We start from the raw sequence: 19,834 nt of genomic DNA, 5'->3' as shown, positions 1-19,834 counted from the left end.
GGGAAAGATATATTACAGGGGCGACAAATTTACAATGGAGGCTGGGGGAGATATAACACAGCTGAGTGTGGGATGGGCATTTTTACATAAAAAGGGTATACATTCTTTAGATTTACATATATACATTGGAGGGTGGTAAAGAAATAATACATGGGTGGGGGAGGGCATTATTTACAATAAAACAGGATTGGGGAGGCAATATTTGCAATTTAGGAATTGGAATGATATAATACTCACTTTGGATTATCAGTATTAATTGCACTTTTAACAAAGTTTAAAAATTGATCGAGGAAATTAAAACACACATTTGGCTTCCATGGATTATACAAATCCTGAAAGTAAATTAAATATCTGATGAAAACTCTAATTCTAACATGTTATAAGATACATAATATCCAACTTGATGACATTATTCTTAAACATTATAATAATATGTCCATTTGTAAATTTTAAAACCACGAACGTGAGAATGGCATAATATGCATTCAAAATGGAGTCTTCCAGTGATTACCCATCTATCTAATAATTTTAATATATACTTGGGTAAACTTGGCAGATATAACAAGTCAACAGTAACAATGAGGTCCCCCATCTCAAAATATATACATGTAGATGACACTCATTAATTACTTTTATATATATATTTTTTAATAAAGCATCAAGCTCTACCCCAAGTTTCATCACTCTCACTCAACTAGAATCAAGTGTTATGATCCAAAGCATCAACAAATCAAATTAGTTATCTCTGTTTAGCCGCAGCAAGCAGAATAATGCTCATCATCGAACTCTGACAAGACTTAATGAACATTCTGCCTCAGTGAGAAGAAGAATTATTTTGTCAAAAGATGTAATGAACAGCGGGATAGATAAACCCATTTTAATAGTCTCCTGAATTGGTATCAACTTTGATGGGTCATAAGATCTTTTCAAAGAAGAGTAGTGTGCTGAACATCAAAAACTTTGGAACTGACCATCTGTAAATCATGTTAAGTGTACCGGTGCTTATCTCAATCAAAGAAAATATAACGTCAATTCACAAGGATCAGAATAATAACAAACGGTTGCCATGCAAGATACGCCCACATTTTGCAAGAGATGGACAGAGAACAAGCTCAAAAAAAGAAGTGATTTTTTCGTACAATCAAGGGCCATAATTCAGGAAGTTATGATCCAATATGTGCGAATATCGAAAGGAACCAAGATCTTTGGGTTATAAATATGTATTTCAAGTTTCATCAAAATCGGATCAAAATTGTGACCTCTATAGGGTCCACAACCTTGATATACCATATTTTTACGCTATTTGAGAACGAACGGCGGCCATTTTGTCTGTCAATTTTGGGCCAATTTTCACGAAATTCAAACTCAGTCGACCCTAGGGTGTAACGGTGATATAATAATACGTTTTTTTATATCGGATAAAAATTATGACCTCTATAGGGTCCACAAGCTAAAAACGCGATTTTTCGTACAATCAGGGGCCATAATATCGAAAGGATCCAAGATTTTTGGGTTATAAACTTACATTTCAAGTTTCAACAAAATCGGATAAAAATTGTGACCTCTTTAGTGTCCACAAACTTGACATATCATATTGTTACGCTATTTGAGAACGAACGGCGGCCATTTTGTCTGTCAATTTTGGGCCGATTTTCACGAAATTCACTGTCAGTCATCCTTAGGGTGTAACGGTGATATAATAATACGGGTTTTTAAATCGGATAAAAATTATGACTTCTACAGGGTACACAAGCTAAAAACGCGATTTTTCGTACAATCAGGGGCCATAATTCAGGAAGTTACAGTCCAATATGCGCGAATATTGAAAGGAACCGAGATCTTTGGGTTATAAACTTACATTTCAAGTTTTAACAAAATCGGATAAAAATTGTGACCTCTATAGGGTCCACAACCTGGATATACCATATTTTTAAGCTATTTGAGAACGAACGGCGGCCATTTTGTCTGTCAATTTTGGGCCGATTTTCACGAAATTCGAACTCAGTCGTCCTTAGGGTGTAACGGTGATATAATAATATGGTTTTTTAAATCGGATAAAAATTATGACTTCTATAGGGTCCACAAGCTAAAAACGTGATGTTTCGTACAATCAGGGGCCATAATTCAGGAAGTTACGGTCCGATATGCACGAATATCGAAAGGAACCGAGATCTTTGGGTTATAAACTTACATTTCAAGTTTCAACAAAATCGGATAAAAATTGTGACCTCTATAGGGTCCACAAGCTAAAAACGTGATTTTTCGTACAAACAGGGGCCATAATCCATGAAGTTTCGATCCGATACATGCCAATATCGAAAGCAGCCAAGATTTTTTTGGGATAAAGCTATATTTCAAGTTTCGTCAAAATCGGACAAGAATTGTAACCTGTAGAGAGTCCACAAACGGACGGACGGACAGGGGCGACGACAATATACGTCCACATGAAAATGTGGGCGTATAAAAACGGAATACAGTATCTAAATTACTTTAGCTTCATCTGGTATTTTCTGTGTCTTAAATTCATCTAAAGAATGAACGATGCCCTGATCATCTCGATAACCACAAACTATTTTACTAATGCCAACTAGATAACTCTGAGCCCACCATTTGATTAATTTAAATCTGAAATATAGAAGAAAAAAAAAAGATATATCATGTCCATAGTAATAGTAAGGCAGAACATCTGGCTTTCCAACCACAAAAACATTTCCCTTCCAGTCATAGCAGAGAGCACATACAGAGATATTGTTATTTGCTAGCAAGACACTTTCCAACTGAACTTTATGTGTGTGTGTGTGTGTGTCACACTGTGTGATATATAAAACAAAGGAAAAACAGTGTGAGTTTTGTCAAGTTGTGGTCATGAACAGCTGATTCTATTCAAGAAGAGAATAGAATGCAAACACTCTGATTAGACAATGTATGGTGTTAGCACAACCGGGTATAAGTACATTTATACATGTATACACCATTTAAAGTTGTTGATTATCATTTGAAGGGTTTTAAATCCCTTGAAAACTACAACAGCAATCAATAGTGTGAAAGTTGAATTTTAAAAAAAATATCAGTACAATAATGATTCCATTTCATTCTATATTCACAAATATATGATGAATGGAAAATTTCTTAACATCCGGCATCCTCCGCAGACAAAATTGCAATGGGCCTCTCTATAATTCGACTGAATTCAAATCATGTGATTATCTAGCTGTTATTGATATTTGGTTATTTGGGGAGGGAGTGGATGTAATCAATTTGAGTACATTTCAGGGTGGATTAATCCTTAAAAAATTAGAGATTGTCCGAAAAATGCAAATGAAGACCACCAACTTTAGGTTTGCTTATTACCTTCTGAAATTAATATCTTGGTTTCTAGTCTCTATTTGACGTGTAGTTTTATACTCGACATATTTATTACTGTTATTTATAGTGTTATCTATCCCATCAACTTCACCACCATAAACTGAAATAAACAAGAAATACAAATTCTTATCATACATACTATCTACCACTGATGCTATTTTGCCTGTATAACCTGGACATGTCCTTTGCTATTTTCCAAATGTCCAACCAGGAGTATGCCCAATCGGACATCAAGATATGGTGAATAATATTCAAAATTTAAAAATTAATTGACTGTACTGAGTCTGACTATATAACTACTACTCATCTTGAATATCAGTGTCTACTGATATTTCATAAATGTAATTATTAATAATTCTAATGGATGGGGTCCACCATATTTAGTGGATTAGACAATGACCGCTGTGCGCATTAAACACTAATATAGACAAGCAAGCCAAAATCTTCTGGTAATGTATGACGTCACACATGAGACTGTCGATAAAAGTACTGTAAATCTAGACTTTGTTTATTATAAAGGCAATGGTACTTTACAGTCAAGAATATGAACTGCGGTGGAATTTCCATCTAACAATAGTCCCGAAATGACCTAGTTTGTGTCGAGTGGACGTTAAACCCCATTTCTCTCTCTCTCTTTCCATCTAACAACGATCAGCAATTTATGGCTATTTCTTATCAAAACTTCAAACATTCATAACTTAGCTCAGAATAAAGGAATTTGACTGAAATTTTCAATATATTCATTTTTATATGCCCACATTGAAATGTGGTCATATATTGTTCATTTATCTGTTGTAGTAGAAACAGCCAAACTCTTTCTACAAATCTTGCATAATGCATTTTTAAATGTTATTACCTAGTGAATTTTTGTTTAACCTTGAACGTACAACAGAACAGAATCCTTCGTTATTATTAACAGGTCTAGATGTATCAGGTTTACCCCCTTCTTTATCTGTAAAATACATGAAAACAATTAAATAGTCAATTGACCGACACAAAACAATATCTTGCTAGAATTTTAAACTATTGTCATTCAACGTCTCGAGAAAAACATTGGAATAGTTCACCTCTTTTACCAATTAAAGATACATTATGGGAGATTCGATAACGAGTTGGCAGTTCTCACTATAATAGTTATAAACTAGATAATGTAAAGACAATTTGCTGAAAATTTCATTCAAATTGATCCACTATGAACCGAGAACTAAGTGAATGAAATTTCTGCCTAGCCTCGGTCATCATTACTAAAGTCAGTACGATAAACAGCATAGTCTCGATTATCCATTTAATCGTTTAATTGAGAAGGAAAGTTATGCAGTAAATCAGCTCACAATCCACTTAAGATCGCAGGCTAGCGATGCCATCTACAGTTGATTATGGTCTGGATAAGTTAATTAATGTTTAATTAATAATTTAGATAACATTTCAGGCCTAAAGAAAGACCTGCAATAGACAGATTTAGCTCTTGCATAATGTATGTTTAATTAGCCATTTACACTTGGCCTCAATAAAGGATACTGTAACAGGAGTGTCTCTTGCCTAAATAAAATCCAAGAAGTTTTAACCCATTTAAATTGTCTGTTCCAGAACTTTTATAGGCTGAGTAATGTGTTGAACTCTGGAGGAAAAGAAATGTCTGCACTATCTCAGCTAATGAAAACAGGCATGTGTATGCCATGGAGTGTGCTATAAGAAAATTTTGGCTGGATGACAGCAGCACTACAGCCACCATCATTTCCATTACCAACTTTAAGGGACAGTCGGTTCTTCATTCCAGTTTGAATGACAATTAGACATATGCCATGCAGTGTGCTATATTTGGGAAATTTTCTCTGAACAGATGCACTATGCATTGTCATAGGTAATCAATCACAGGACCTCAGTTTTTCATCCCAATCGGACCACTAGATGTGGACACTTTCCATGCCATGACCTTTGTCCTGCACCACTGACAAGGGGAAACCAAGCTAGAAAATCCTGGGGATCTTTCTCCGACAACACTGGCGTCAAACCTCTGAGAGCGAGATAGAGACTTATTCACTGTGTGATCTCACCTCCCCGAATCAAATTTTTTCGGTGAACACTGGAACAGAACTTGTGACTCTTGATTAGTAAAGAGATCGCATGGCTCCAAATACTTACCAGATGTTACATATTGTTCAAACTTCCAACCCCAATAACACATTTCTTCTTGTCTTTCTGTTACTTTAGCTAGTTGCTTCTTTTTCTCCTCTGTTTCAAAATCACACAGAAAATATGTTCCTCTATATAAAATAACAGCAATCATCCATCCGTCCCTATTTTCATATGGTGAACATAGCAACTTGGTTAATAAGCCTCGCCAACATACGAAGTCTGTGGATAAACTGAAAATTAATTGATAATGAGTACATGTATAATGGAATTATGATGTTGACAATTATTAATTTCATAAATGCAGAGAGATAGAATAATGGAGTTTTAACATCCACTCAACAAATCATGTTATTTCGGGACAAACATGTTGTGCATTGTAATTTCTATAAATTTGTATGCAAAGATTTTAGGCGGTGGGAGAAAACCAGAGGACCCAGGGATTGAAACTATGTCCCTTGATTCAATGAATGACTTTATGATTTAAAGTACACAGACTTTTTCGGCCTACTTCTCCAGGTGATTAAAGATATGCTGTTGAAACGATAACTTATATAAAGTATTAACACATTCCATCAATCAAATGTATTGATTAGCCATGTGTGTGTGTGTGTTAACTGATTTATTTAATATCCGCTTTCACTGTGGTGATATTATGGACCCTAAGGTCCATGGTGTTATCACACACACTTCTATGATTTATTGATTTTTATACCTAGATAACTTTATTTGATGGCCACTTTCTTTAGAAACAAAGGCTCTTGGTTCACTTATTACCCATCGCAACAGGTCATCTATATATTCCAACTTAGATTCATCTTTTTTAATCATTTCCTTGAAGCCCTTCCTCAGATTAAAATTCACAGACTTATTTGGATAGTGTACAACATATTTCAACTGCCTTTTATCCGGATGATATTGTCTGTTTGAATCTTGTGAGAAGCTGCCAACCTCTCGCGGTTCTCTAAATTGTGGAAAGTCTTTGTCAAATTGGTGAGGTCCCTTAACAGAGAGACTTTGTGGAGGGGAATCTTTAGAAGCCATAGTGTGTAATCTTGCTACTTTCACTTTTGCCCTTTCGGTTAATTGGTCGGTTTCTTCACTGTTTGCACGTTTCCGCTTTTGGTCGCTCATGATGAAGATGAAAGTATTGTTATCAAACTATGTCTATGATTAGTGCATGTTTAATTCCTTGTTTATTATTACACATAAAGGTGATAAATTTCACAGTATTATTATTTCAAAAACATCTGTCTTTCTTTCAAGTTTCCAAGTTTCATAAACTCGCGACACTTCCTGTTTACATCGGAAGTTTACTTGTGAAGGGGAGGACAAAATTAACCAATCAACAGCTAGTTAAATATAGAATCAATATTTCATACTGTGTATAATCTGGAACAAATGGACAATATATATTTTAATACAGACTCAACGGTATTCATAGTTATCCATAAGCCTTGTTAAGATAATATGATGACAATTTTTGTGTTTAATTATTTATCTTAATTTGAAAATAAGCAATTTATTTAATTAATTTTGGTTCGTTTTATTACAATTTGTAAATTTGAATTGGACAGTAAGACAGGAAGCGGTCGACGTCACACGACGAAAAATGCTGTAGGCTTAAAGGTAGAAACAATGGTTTCGTCATTTTGCTTTTCTTCAGCGCGTCTTTGCAGTGTAATTATTGGAATGGAGACGAACGCATCTTAAATAAATAGAAGAATAAAGAAGCATATTTGTAAGATTAAAAAACAAATTCAAAATTTATAAGGAGGACAAAAAGAAGATTTGAAGATGATGTAGGCAAATAATTGTCGGATAAAAAAAGCCATAATTTCAATTCAATTGTATAAGAAATGTATTTTTTAAAACCTGACTGTCACTGTGACCTTACTTAATTGATTTCAGGCTAAATGTTCGCTTCCAGCTATAGGGTGATATCGTAGAAAAGTGTTGCTGTGAATGTTTGAATTTGTAGTTTGTACTTACATTACTTATAAAGATATAAAGCTTATTTATTTTAATTTATAATTTCCACAACATTTGGAATTTCCAGAGATATCTTTTTTGTACTCCACTACTAACATCCCATTGCAACCCTTCATAAGAGTATTTCTAAATTACCTATGGCTATGACACAATTACCAACTAACATACATCGATAGCCAATACATTTTTGTTCATAAAAATGTGCAAAAATAATGTAATATTTGAAGATAAAACTGTGTTTCACAATATTTAAAATGTAATGTGATTGTCCTGCTGTAAACGTGTTTTCGGCAATCTGATTACCTTTAAACATGGCTGCTCAAACCAATCACATGATTTTGCCATTGATATCTTTTAAATTGCCATGCTCTGCCTTTTGTTTGTTAGTCACACGACAGAGCCATTTTGAGTTATCTTGTCTATAATCATAAGAAGATATAGAGCGATTCTCTTTTTGTGTGTTGATAAACATGCATACCTGACTATGGTAAGCGTGCATCTTTAAAAAAAACTTCTGGGCAGCTTACAGTGTCGTTTTATTATTTTAGATTCTGTTCAGAATAAAATACATGATTGGGATTCACTTTCTTATGAATACAATGTATGGTTATTCCTTTTTTGTTTAGGTAATTTAAAAAATATATAATGGCAAGCAGAAAAAGAAGTTTATTGCCTGATGTATATAAACAGAAGAGAAGATGTCTAATTCCTGTCAATAAGGATGTTAGTGGAGAGTTGGTGAATGAGCATGGTTAGTGAATAACTATGTACACAGATCTACTGGCCTGTCCAGCACCTGGTGGCTGGATGAGCAATGTGCTAGCTTACTAACTAGGAGATCCAGGGTTGATCTCTGTCTTGTCCTGGTAAGGTATAAGGTCTAGTCCTTTGAATGGAACAAAAATCAAAAATCCTGCATATATGTTGGTCTGCACGTAAAAGAACCCTTGACAATTTGAATTCAGTTAATGTCTGGGCAAAATTTTCCTCGTAAATGTAGTCATAGTACATTGTATGGCGTATAGGGCCTTATATCCCTTTCATTTATTTCAAGTCTTGACAACCCCCTTCCCCCTTTTGTATTCTTGAATGACAAACTGTTATAGCCAATACTATAACCTGGACTAGGACAATATAATGGCACTAATCACATGGTCTATCAAAAAATAAACAGAATTGTCAGGCAACAGATATGCTCCCACCGTTTCCTTTTTTAGGCCTACTGCTATATTTTCAGAGCTAATTGTTTTCTATTGTTTTTCAGCCTGGGATGTACCAACAGATACTAAAGCATCCCTGTTATTTCTGAAAATAAGTTTTCCACAAGAGAAGTTTGAAGATCGTATTCCACCTATAGTCATGAAGCATCAGTTATACAGTATTATACATAATCGCACAATTGTTGATAAACATGTGGTATGTTTTTATATCGGTTTATTATTCTGAGGAAACAAAGTCCAAACCGGTTTTGTTTTATGAAATTTATGGAACATGTCTCATTATGAATAACTTGAGTCTTTCACTTTATATAGAATATGTGTTTAATTAGTTAAGCAACTAGTACTGTCAGAAAACTGGGTGTTTCACCTACCAGCATATAGAATACCTTTGATATTTTGTATAATCTAAACGAAATATGAAAGACGTTCAAGACTCAAAACTCGAACAACCAAACTGGTAGGAAATGTATGCCTTTCGATTTGACCATAGTTTTCCTGATAGCTATCTTACGGAATTCTCTAAATTATGAATACTTTTTTTTGCTAAATTCTTTAATGAAAAAAATAGAAATAACTGAGTATTTTGGACAGTTTTGCAAATAATTTGTGAGAGTATTATATGATTCAAAATGTTTTGTAGGCTATTGTGAAAATATTTAAAGAGGCATTATGGAATATTAGATAAAAAGATGACAGATAAGAACTAGATAATGTAAAGGGAATATGCTGCAAATTTCAGTCAAATTTCTTCACTCTGAACCAAGATATTAGCATTTGAATTTTAGGCCTAGCCTCGATCATCATTAATAGTCGACACAATAAAAAACATAGTTTCGATTATCCTACTTTGGATTAAATCATCAGTGAGCATTGAGCAGCAAATCAAATTCAAATCTAGTGAAAATCTGACACATAAGATAGCATCGATAGCTGATTAAGGTCCATTCATGTTAATAAATGTCTAATTAATAGTTTATATAACATTTCAGGCCCAAAGAAAGACCTGCAATAGGCAGATTTAGCGATTGCATAATGTATGTTTAAAGAAATCAAATATTGTTCCTGAAATTTTTTTTGATTTGGGAGTGTTGCTCTCTCAGTGAATAAACAGGAGGTCCGGTCCGGGGTTTGGTCCAGTCGTGATTGGGAAAGTTCCCCAGAATTTTTCAGCCTGGTTTCTTCTTGTCAGTTGGGGCAAGACGGAGAGTTTTACTTTCTTATATAATTTATTTATCTTTTGTAAGTGTGCCAGAATTTAATGTTTTATTAAAACTTGATACAGAATGATCTGAGAGAAAGTGGAGATGTGAAGTTATTTCGTCTAGGAGCCGACGCAGATGAATCATGTATAGTATTTACAGAAGATTATCAGAGGCATTGTTTACGGGTTATGGCAGATTTAAAGATAGATCAAGCCATTATAGGTATAATACAAAATTCATATTAAGAATGTTTTATAGATTAAATAACTTTGGAGAGTTAATAGGGTGGGGTGGCCGAATGGTTTAATGTCTGTCATTGACACTAGTGGCATAGTTTTGATTCCCTACTTGGACTTGGCCAGTAATAGGGTCTCGTGATCAACCTTGTGGGTTTTTACGGATCCTCCAGTTTACTCCCACTGTTCAAGATCTCTACATGAAAGTGAATTATTGAAATAAAATTGAATGGCCTAGTTTGTGTTGAGTAGAGTTAAACTCCATTTCTCTCTCTCGCTCTCTCTCTCTCTATCTATCTACACTTAAACTTGTTTAAGAGGATTAAATTAAGGTAGATAATACATAGACTATATTCTGTTAAAATTTTTAACCTTAAAACTTAGATACAACTTCTGCCTTCATTAGCCATGTTGGTGCAGAAAAGAAGGTTGACTTATTCATTTCCATAATTGATGTAGACCACATAATCTGTGTGGTTTAAATTGATGGAATGATTCTGTTATTAATCTTTAGTAATAACAACAATTGTTGTCTTTATCATTGATTAAAGGATTCTGCTAGTTTAGACTGTTGGTTATATGAGGATTATTTACCTTATAGAATATAATTAGACTCCAAACAAAAACATTAATGGCAATTGTGTTTCATATGGAATTGGTCTAATAGTAATAAGATTAACTGATTATTTTTGTATTCAGCTAATAGTCTCTTTAATTAATGTTTATCTTTATTTATTTCAGATAAGTTTACAGAGACAATAGTTAAAAAATGTAAAGATATTAGTTTAGATAAAGAAACATTAATAAATACATACTTATTTACAGACAAAGAAATCACGTAAGTATTTTAATAAGCTTATTGTAAGTAATGAATAAATAAGACATGCTCAGATTTATATTTTAATTTTTTTCATTCACAAAATAGTCCTTGTTACTATTGTTCAAAGACATTGGCTTTAGGGGCTTCAGCCCAGGGACCTTCGCCAGCTGAGGTTCTCCATAGATTAGGTGAAAAGTTGTATGTGCTGAATCAAAGTATAAGTACTCTAAACTATCTATTTAAAAAAGGGGTTCAATAAATAATGTACATATCTGAAGTAAACAATCAACGGAAAAAAAACCCACCCCAAATGACTGCTCTGTATACCAAAGGTGGCTAGTCGATAAACATAACTGTCTTTTTGGTGGCATATAGAAATCTGTAGCCCAGGGGCCTACATTTTCTAGAGTGATAACACATAACTGTCTTTCTGGTGGCATACAAATTCTTAATCTGGCTCTATTCAATCTGTTTTGTATTTGTGGTGTGTGGGCTTTAATTTTATTTTTATAGGATCGATAATACTATATTCTCATTTCTGTAGGTGGAAGGATAAACCAGATAATTAACAAGTACTTAAAACTGAGAAATTGAAATTCTTGCTTTTAGTATTTCAAAGTTTTACTACTTTTTTTTTTTTAGACCATCAATTAGCAGAAAATGGAATATGAAAACAGTTAAATATCAGACATTTTACAAGTCATCATATTAGACATGAAACTTAATTTTGCTAACTTATAAACAGACCTACAGATTTGAAAAATATAAATAATAATCGTAAATTGTGTTTTTTTTATCTTGTCCGAAATACTTGAAATGTTACAACAAGTATTTTAATTTAAAGATTACATTAAATGACCATTTAAAAGTGGTATGTACTTAAAGACACTGTTTATTGTATACAATTCATAATTCACTGAGATATCTTCACTGAAACCTACCCTCAATCGATTTTGCCAATTATCTAAACCTCTAAATTTCCCAGTGACGTCAAAGTGACCAATTGTTTATCATTTTGTATATTCCTGTAAAGATTTGAATAACTGAGAGTATTAAAGTTAATGTGTTTTTTGGGATTTTTTGGGTACAATACTGGTTATGTTTTTATATTTTGTAGAGAACTCATCAAATCATCTGTTTTAACAGTACGAGATGTGGGTTCATGGTGGTTAGCTATACCTAATGCTGGTGTTTTTATGAAAAGTTTTGTAAAAGGCAGAAAGTTTATATTGACGATGCTGAGAAAATGTAAATACAAACAAGTCTTACAAAAGGTAAGTTAAGGATGTGAACTTTTTACGGTCAGGGTTATTCATAACCACAGTGTTTACAAATAAAGATAACCTGGTAAGAATACTTATGAAGCATTTTTGACCTGACACAGACTGTTGCTCATTGAAGCTACCAAATACTCCTTTTGATTGTTTATTATACAGACTATCCCCATAAAAAGTTGTCCTAAATACTGTGGTTACAAAATTCCTCTTCCATTTGTTAAATGGAATTGATTTGAGTGAAAAGTGTTATCCATAACATTAGTCCAAAGCACGGTATTAATAGATAATTTGGCACACAATTATTGAAAGTTGTGTTTGAAAATAAACAATTTTAACCAGTTTGTCATGCCATTATTTATAAGATCACATGGCTAAGTTTGATGCAGTTTTGTATTGGAAGAACTTTTCTGGTGAAGCTCTTGGCAGATGATATCTCTTCTCATTTGGTTTAGAACATTGATTTTCAAAAAAGTCCAACTATTTTTACAGAAAGTGTAAGATTCAGCAGTGGTGTATGTCAACAGCTTTTGAGTTAGATTTTAATGTATCATGTTTGGATATAATTACATGGTTTGTTTTTTTCTTGTATTCTTTTAGGAGCTAGAACAAAGAAAATGGCCCAAATTAGCTCGTTTAGGTATAATGTACCATGTTAATGATATTATTGGAGCAGATCTAGTTGTCAGGTTAGAGTATTTCATTTATTGACAAAACAATCTGATTAAAACGTATTTTTATAGTTCAAAATTTTGTTTTACTTGTCTTCACTACACCAGGATCTGGAATAGATGTTAAATAACCTGGGTGATGTAAGGGGTTAGCCAATCAAATGGTCTGTTGAGTCAAATTCTCTATGTGTGGTGCAGACCTGTGGGTAGACATTTGCAGAGATAGAAAAAAGAAAAGCCATCCAAATAGCCACTTGGAATACTGATGTTGATTAGTTAATCAAATGACTGATGTCATAGAGTCAAAAGTCACTTCTATGACCTCTGGTGCGGCATGGTGATTATGAATAAAATGAAATTTAATGCGCTTGGGCTAAATTGATATTTTAAAAATCGGCTTAACCCTGCCTTAGTAACAATTAAATGTCAATAATGACTACCTCATTTGCCTGAAAAAATTAAAGAAAAGTGATATTTTTTGTTCCTTCTTTTCAAAACCAGAGGAAACTACTGTTTCCTAGACCCTCTCCAAATACTGGAGTTACAGAATTAGTATAATATATACCTTAAAGCGGAAATTGCAAATTTTCAAGTTATATTTTTAAAATGTATTAAAATAAAGCCTTAAAATAGATGGTATCCATAAACAGTCCTACCTTATCAAAGAATAATCCTATTAATCCTATAATTCGCTATTGCCAGCTGAGAAATTGGCAAAAATATCATTTTTAACTTCAAATTCCAACGTTGGAAAATGGCTGCCCCATGTTGTCAATAGCAAAACAGGGGAGGTAATTGTATTGTTATTTCCTGTGTCATAGATTTTTAAGGGTGGGAAATAATGCCCATGATCGTATAATAGTGATTTGATAACCTATTGAGCAAAAGACATAGAAATAATTATGTTTTGACTTTCTTAGAAAATTTGAAATTCTCGCTTTAAATAGTTTACAATTATTCTTGTGACTGACAATTTGGGGTGCAGGGGGAGCAGTAGTTTTGGGTGTTTAAGATGCTAAATTTGATTATTATATTTTCATTCTTCTGTTTCAGAGTTCAGACGACTTCAGGGGTTTTATTAAGATTGAAAGATTGAATATAGAGTTGTGAGAGAGTGATTGGAGATAGGAATACATGTTGAAAAAAGTTACGTGCTCTTGGAAATGATGAAAAACAATTCATTAAGAAAAAGATCAATTTGTGTTTAAATGTATATATGAGTTGCACATTCATGTTCTGTTTTAAGATTATTTTAAGTTATTTGTTTACAAGATGTAAACTTTAAGAAGTATATATAAGCTTTGCCAAAGTTAATTTATCTTTTTTGCATTTTGAAAGGAGAAGAGAATCCTACTTTTATTTTATTTATTATGTTGAAAGTACTGTGATATTATGGGTCTTATGTTATGGTTGTGTGAGTGTTTTGAATCATGATACTATTACCTGCTATGTAGGTTCAGTGCTATGCAGTAAAAATAATTCATTATATATAGTATCCGTACCCCTTTCTCTATATATTGTATAAAGTATTGTCAGTGAAAGTTGGTGCCAGTCAAGGTTCGTAACATCCCTTTACCACTCATGGTGTAAAATAGCTGAATAATGTTGGGAGGTAGGTCTCTGTACTGAAAATTTGCTCTATTTGGGCATCATGTGTTAGGTAAAGAGCTCAGAGTTTCAGAGAGTTAATAGTCGGGCTTTACTTGCATCCTAGTGACTGGGTAGAAATTGGGTCAACTGATGTTGATCAAGCGCAGTATAAATGTACACAATATAAATTCATTGTCAACACAATCATCCAGACATCCCATGATATTTAGCTATTCTGGGCCATCGGTAATAATGTTATGGACCATGGTTAATCCAGTATTAACAGTTTATTGTTGCCAACCTTGTACCTCAGACTACTCCTCGGCCCTCTGCTATGTTTGCTCCTCTCTATAAGAATGAGGCTACAATTCCATATTTACAATGTATAAGACACAATGAGTTGGTCATCCTTTCTTTAGTCTGTTACTTCATTTAGTCTCTGGTAACCAGATCTCTCAGTCCCTGGTAACCAGATCGTTCACTCTCAGTACCTGGTAACGAAATCCATACCATAACACACGTGATGGTAAATTGTTATACACTTAAAGAGGATGCTTGATTGTCAGTCAAGAATTGACAGAACTGCAATCGAGTGACACAGAATTTAGTCAGACTTCAGTTCTGTCAGCTCCAACATCTGAGGTGGTGGAGTAGAATCTTGACGTACTTAAACACAACGAATATGTTTCAGACGTCTGAGGTGGTGTGAGTAGAATCGTGACTTTCTCAAACACAACGAATATGTTTCAGCTGTCATTGTTGGTTGAGATATTTTCCTATGAAGTCAGTGGATGTGTTGTAGCTCGAAACACGCCTTTTTACTCCATTGTCACTATTTCTGGGATTGAGACGATTCAATTCCAGAACGTTCAATCAAGGATCCTCATTCATAGGTTTACCAAACTTTTTAGCCTACATGGTGTTTAATCGTGGTTATCTAGTTATGCAAAATATTTAGTTTCATCCTTACCAATAGTAAACAAAATAGTTGTGGACCCAGGAAATGGCCAAGTTTTCAATCTCTGTACTCGAAACTACATTATTGCTGCCATATTTATTAAAACTGTAAACTTTAATTTTATATATTGTATATTGATACTGGTTAATTATATTTTCCTGGTTGAATTTTGATATGTAACTAATTTTTAATATAATTGAATATATGTTTCCACAATGGTCACAGGTATGTATGACTAAATGTTTATGTTATGGTGTTAAAAGAAAGATTTTTTTGTTTTTAAAAGCAATAAATTATTTTCATTAAACAAAGTTGAGTTGTTTCTTAATTACCTAATCCAACAAGCCAACATTGAGCCAGATGTTCCACACTCAGAAGCAAATTAAATGTATGATAATCATTAATTACTTGCACATTTATCTTTTTAAAAAGTATCTCACAGTTACTCTGGTTGACCGATACAGGAAATACGCATTATCGAACTTACAGTGGTCATGGTTACCGTCACGCTGAAATGAATGGGGAGAAAATTACTAGTGCGAATCCTGATAACCGTCATAAGACTGGAGTTATTTCCCTTTGTTCTTTGAACATTAATACCCTATAGACTCGAGTCAAGAATTGCAATCGAGTGACACATAATTCAGTCCTATCACAGTTCTGTCAAACCCGACAGCTGAGGTGGTGTGAGTGGACGTGACGTACTTAAACACAACGAATATGTTTCAGCTGTCATGGTTGTTTGAGATACTTTCTTGTGCAGTCGGCTGATCCGTTGTAGCTCGAAATCCCCCTTTTTACTCCACTGTCACCATTTCCATAGGGATAAGAGCCAGGAGGCAGGGGAGGCAGCAGCCCCTCTAACTTTCGGACAATCTGACTTTTCGGACAGACGGGTCAATGAAAACAAAAAAAATTCATGTAGTTAGCAAAATAAAGTGCCCCAAATCTAATAAAACACCAATTTTACTTTTCTTTTAATTGAATACCACGAATTTGACTATGGATTAAAACATTTTGTCTGGAGTCACTCTACTTTGTACGACATTTTCGGGCATTGATTAGTATTTGTGAATGCAGGTGCAACAGTCTGATTAACTCACGAGCTAGAACAGCAGAAAAACGCATTTGCGGCGGTTACATTTTCAAAATTTTCTCCACGAGGACGAGGCCCCCATACCCCGCAACGATTGTTTTTTTAGGGATTTGGGTCAGCCACCTAAGGTAGGCTATATTGGACCACATTGACGTTACTGTTTTCAAGGACTGGTATAGCAATGAAATGAAATGGGGTTTAACGTCCTACTGTTCTGCTCCTAACCTGGGCTAATGAAGACGGGCATACGCCATACAGTGTGCTATGAGGGAAATTTTGCCGGGCAGCAGCGCTACGGCCTACTCTTATATCGAATTCCAACTGCCAAGGGATCTTTTACGTGCACGCCAATGTGTACACGGGACCTCGGTTTTTCGTCCCATCCGAACGACCAGACAGCTGTCCTCGTCAGGCCCTCAGTCCTGCATCACTGACAAGGGGAACCACGCCGGAAAATCGCTGGAATAGCAGGAAAACGCGTTTGCGGCAGTTAAAAATTCAAAAGCTTCTCCCGACCGACCCGTTTCTGTGAACTGTAAACGATTGATTGGTTGATTGGAATTAGTCTTATTAAACCACCTGGAGGTTGTTGTATTCACGGGCTAGAATAGCAAACATTTTCCCAATTTTCTTTGCTTTTTGGGGGGGCGGGGGGGGGGGGGGCTAATCCGAATTTTTTTCGGGTACTTCGAGGTTTTCCCCCGCCCCACCAACAGTCATCCAACCCGTACGCCTATGACTATTTCTGGGATTGAGAGGATTCAATTCCGGAACGTTCAATCGCAACCTCTTGTATAGGTTTACCAAACTTTTTAGCCTACATGGTGGTCATCCTTTCTTTAGTCTGTTACTTCTTTTAGTCTCTGGTAACCAGATCTCTCAGTCCCTGGTAACCAGATCGTTCACTCTCAGTACCTGGTAACGAAATCCATACCATAACACACGTGATGGTAAATTGTTATACACTTAAAGAGGATGCTTGATTGTCAGTCAAGAATTGACAGAACTGCAATCGAGTGACACAGAATTTAGTCAGAATTCAGTTCTGTCAGCTCCGAGATCTGAGGTGGTGGAGTAGAATCTTGACGTACTTAAACACAACGAATATGTTTCAGACGTCTGAGGTGGTGTGAGTAGAATCGTGACTTTCTCAAACACAACGAATATGTTTCAGCTGTCATTGTTGGTTGAGATATTTTCCTATGAAGTCAGTGGATGTGTTGTAGCTCGAAACACGCCTTTTTACTCCATTGTCACTATTTCTGGGATTGAGACGATTCAATTCCAGAACGTTCAATCAAGGATCCTCATTCATAGGTTTACCAAACTTTTTAGCCTACATGGTGTTTAATCGTGGTTATCTAGTTATGCAAAATATTTAGTTTCACCTTACCAATAGTAAACAAAATAGTTGTGGACCCAGGAAATGGCCAAGTTTACAATCTCTGTACTCGAAACTGCATTATTGCTGCCATATTTATTAAAACTGTAAACTTTAATTTTATATATTGTATATTAATACTGGTTAATTATGTTTTCCTGGTTGAATTTTGATATATAACTAATTTTTAATATAATTGTTTCCACAATGGTTACAGGTATGTATAACTAAATGTTTATGTTATGGTGTTAAAAGAAAGCTTTTTTTGTTTTTAAAAGCAGTTGAGTTGTTTCTTAATTACCTAATCCAACAAGCCAACATTGAGCCAGATGTTACACACTAAATAGCAAATTAAATGTATGATAATCATTAATTACTTGCACATTTATCTTTTTAAAAAATATCTCACAGTTGCTCTGGTTCAACGATACAGGAAATACGCATTATCGAACTTACAGTAGTCATGGTGTCTTTTTCTAACAATATTTATTCAATATTTACATATTATAAAGATACAATGTTTAATTATGGGATCTGAAAACAAGCCGGGGCTTATATAAAGCAAAACAATTATTTATTCTCACTTAATGAAAATGTACAAAATACTTAATCTACAGAAGTTAATGTGGTTAGCGACACGATTTTCTCATGTTGATAGTGTGATACGAACCTCGAGCTGTGAATAGTGAAATTGGAAAGTAGTCATGGTTACATTGAAAAGAATGGGGAGTGGATTACTAGTAGGGGGTCACGGAGGCTAAGTGGGTAAGACGCTGGCTCGCTAGCCTGGAGGTCGTGTGTTCGATCCCTGCATTGGCCGAGAAAGTTCATCCAGATTTTCCAACATGGTTCCCCCTTGTCGGCGATGCAGGACGGAGGGCCTGACAAGGACAGCAGTCTAGTCGTTCGGGTGGGACGAAAAACCAAGGTCCCGTGTACAAATTGGCGTGTACGTAAAAGATCCCTTGATAGTTGGAATTCGATATAAGAGTAGTGCCGCTGTCCGGGAAAAATTTTCCTTATAGCACACTGTATGGCGTATGCCCGTCTTCATTAGCCCAGCTCGGAGCTGAACAGTAGGACGTTAAACCCCATTTCATTTCATTTCAGAATTACTAGTGTAAATCCCGATAACCGTCATAAGACTGGAGCTATCTCCCTTTGTCCGCTTCCACCGAGGTGATATCGTAGACAATTTGTTCCAGTGGGCGATTGTATAGAACTTATATAACATTTTGAAAGAAACAGACGGCTCTTGTGATGTTTTAATATTTTGAACACGACGGCTCTTGTGATGTTTTAATATGTTGAACACGAACTGGGAAAGTATTTCTATATATTTGATGAGATATACCGCACACACATTTCAGCATGGGTTATCCTCGACGTCGGGCCCATGGAGAAAATATTAGCGTTGTGTATAAAATATAGACAGCAACTTATCCGAAAGGAAAGCTTTGATTTTGGCTTTGACCAAATTCGATAAGGATCTTTTATATATGCCTCCAAGAAATCTGATTGCGTTCACAAGCTTTAAAAGAAATGCGTTAAAATTTGGTGTCCTGTGGGCTTTGCTTTCTGTATGTCTCATGAAATTTGTAGAAAGGGAATAGGCCTTACTACTTCTTTATATAATCGGAGTGAATAAGCAATGAAGGGATGTTGGGGGGGGGGGGAGGAGGGGCTCTTTTCTTCGGGACTGTTACCCATCTTCGTTTTATAACACCCTTGTTTTATAACACCCTCACAAATTACCACAATATTTTGTGATACCCATGTAGTTTTGATAAGCAACGTACTTATTTCGAAGTTTTGGCATTCATGTTTGATGTAACTCTCATTTTTGTGTCTCATTATTTCATTGTTGTTGAAGATTTTGTCATACTCATTGGGGT

At 34.8% G+C, this 19,834-nt stretch overlaps 2 protein-coding genes across 5 annotated transcripts in view; one reads left to right on the top strand and one right to left on the bottom strand.

The window, feature by feature from the left end:
- Nucleotides 1-19,834, bottom strand: part of LOC126811674 (decapping and exoribonuclease protein) — a 146,153-nt gene that overhangs the window by 2,473 nt on the left and 123,846 nt on the right. For 2 of the 3 annotated variants that reach the window (XM_050537488.2, XM_050537489.2), the window contains 5 exons: nt 5,509-5,732; nt 4,223-4,318; nt 3,352-3,466; nt 2,490-2,625; nt 238-332 (listed from right to left, as the gene is read on the bottom strand). In XM_050537488.2, the coding sequence (XP_050393445.1) occupies nt 238-332; nt 2,490-2,625; nt 3,352-3,466; nt 4,223-4,318; nt 5,509-5,732 (666 nt within the window). Of the gene's footprint in view, nt 1-237; nt 333-2,489; nt 2,626-3,351; nt 3,467-4,222; nt 4,319-5,508; nt 5,733-6,214; nt 6,812-19,834 lie in introns of those variants that run through there. The other variant, XM_050537487.2, reaches the window with a different exon arrangement.
- On the top strand, nt 7,076-15,765 carry LOC126811675 (serine/threonine-protein kinase 19). Of its 2 annotated transcripts, none has more exons than XM_050537491.2 (8): nt 7,076-7,128; nt 8,118-8,242; nt 8,756-8,907; nt 9,994-10,135; nt 10,891-10,987; nt 12,087-12,243; nt 12,844-12,932; nt 13,968-15,765. In XM_050537491.2, exons 2-8 carry the CDS (start codon nt 8,137-8,139, stop codon nt 14,008-14,010), a joined length of 786 nt encoding a protein of 261 aa, XP_050393448.1. In that variant the 5' UTR covers nt 7,076-7,128; nt 8,118-8,136; the 3' UTR covers nt 14,011-15,765. The 2 variants fall into 2 exon arrangements, with proteins under 2 accessions (XP_050393448.1, XP_050393447.1); XM_050537490.2 differs by having other exon boundaries at nt 7,093-7,240.

The sequence above is a fragment of the Patella vulgata genome, chromosome 2, assembly GCF_932274485.2.
Source record: "Patella vulgata chromosome 2, xgPatVulg1.2, whole genome shotgun sequence".
NCBI lineage: Eukaryota > Metazoa > Mollusca > Gastropoda > Patellidae > Patella > Patella vulgata.
This window is presented reverse-complemented; position numbering and strand designations above follow the sequence as displayed.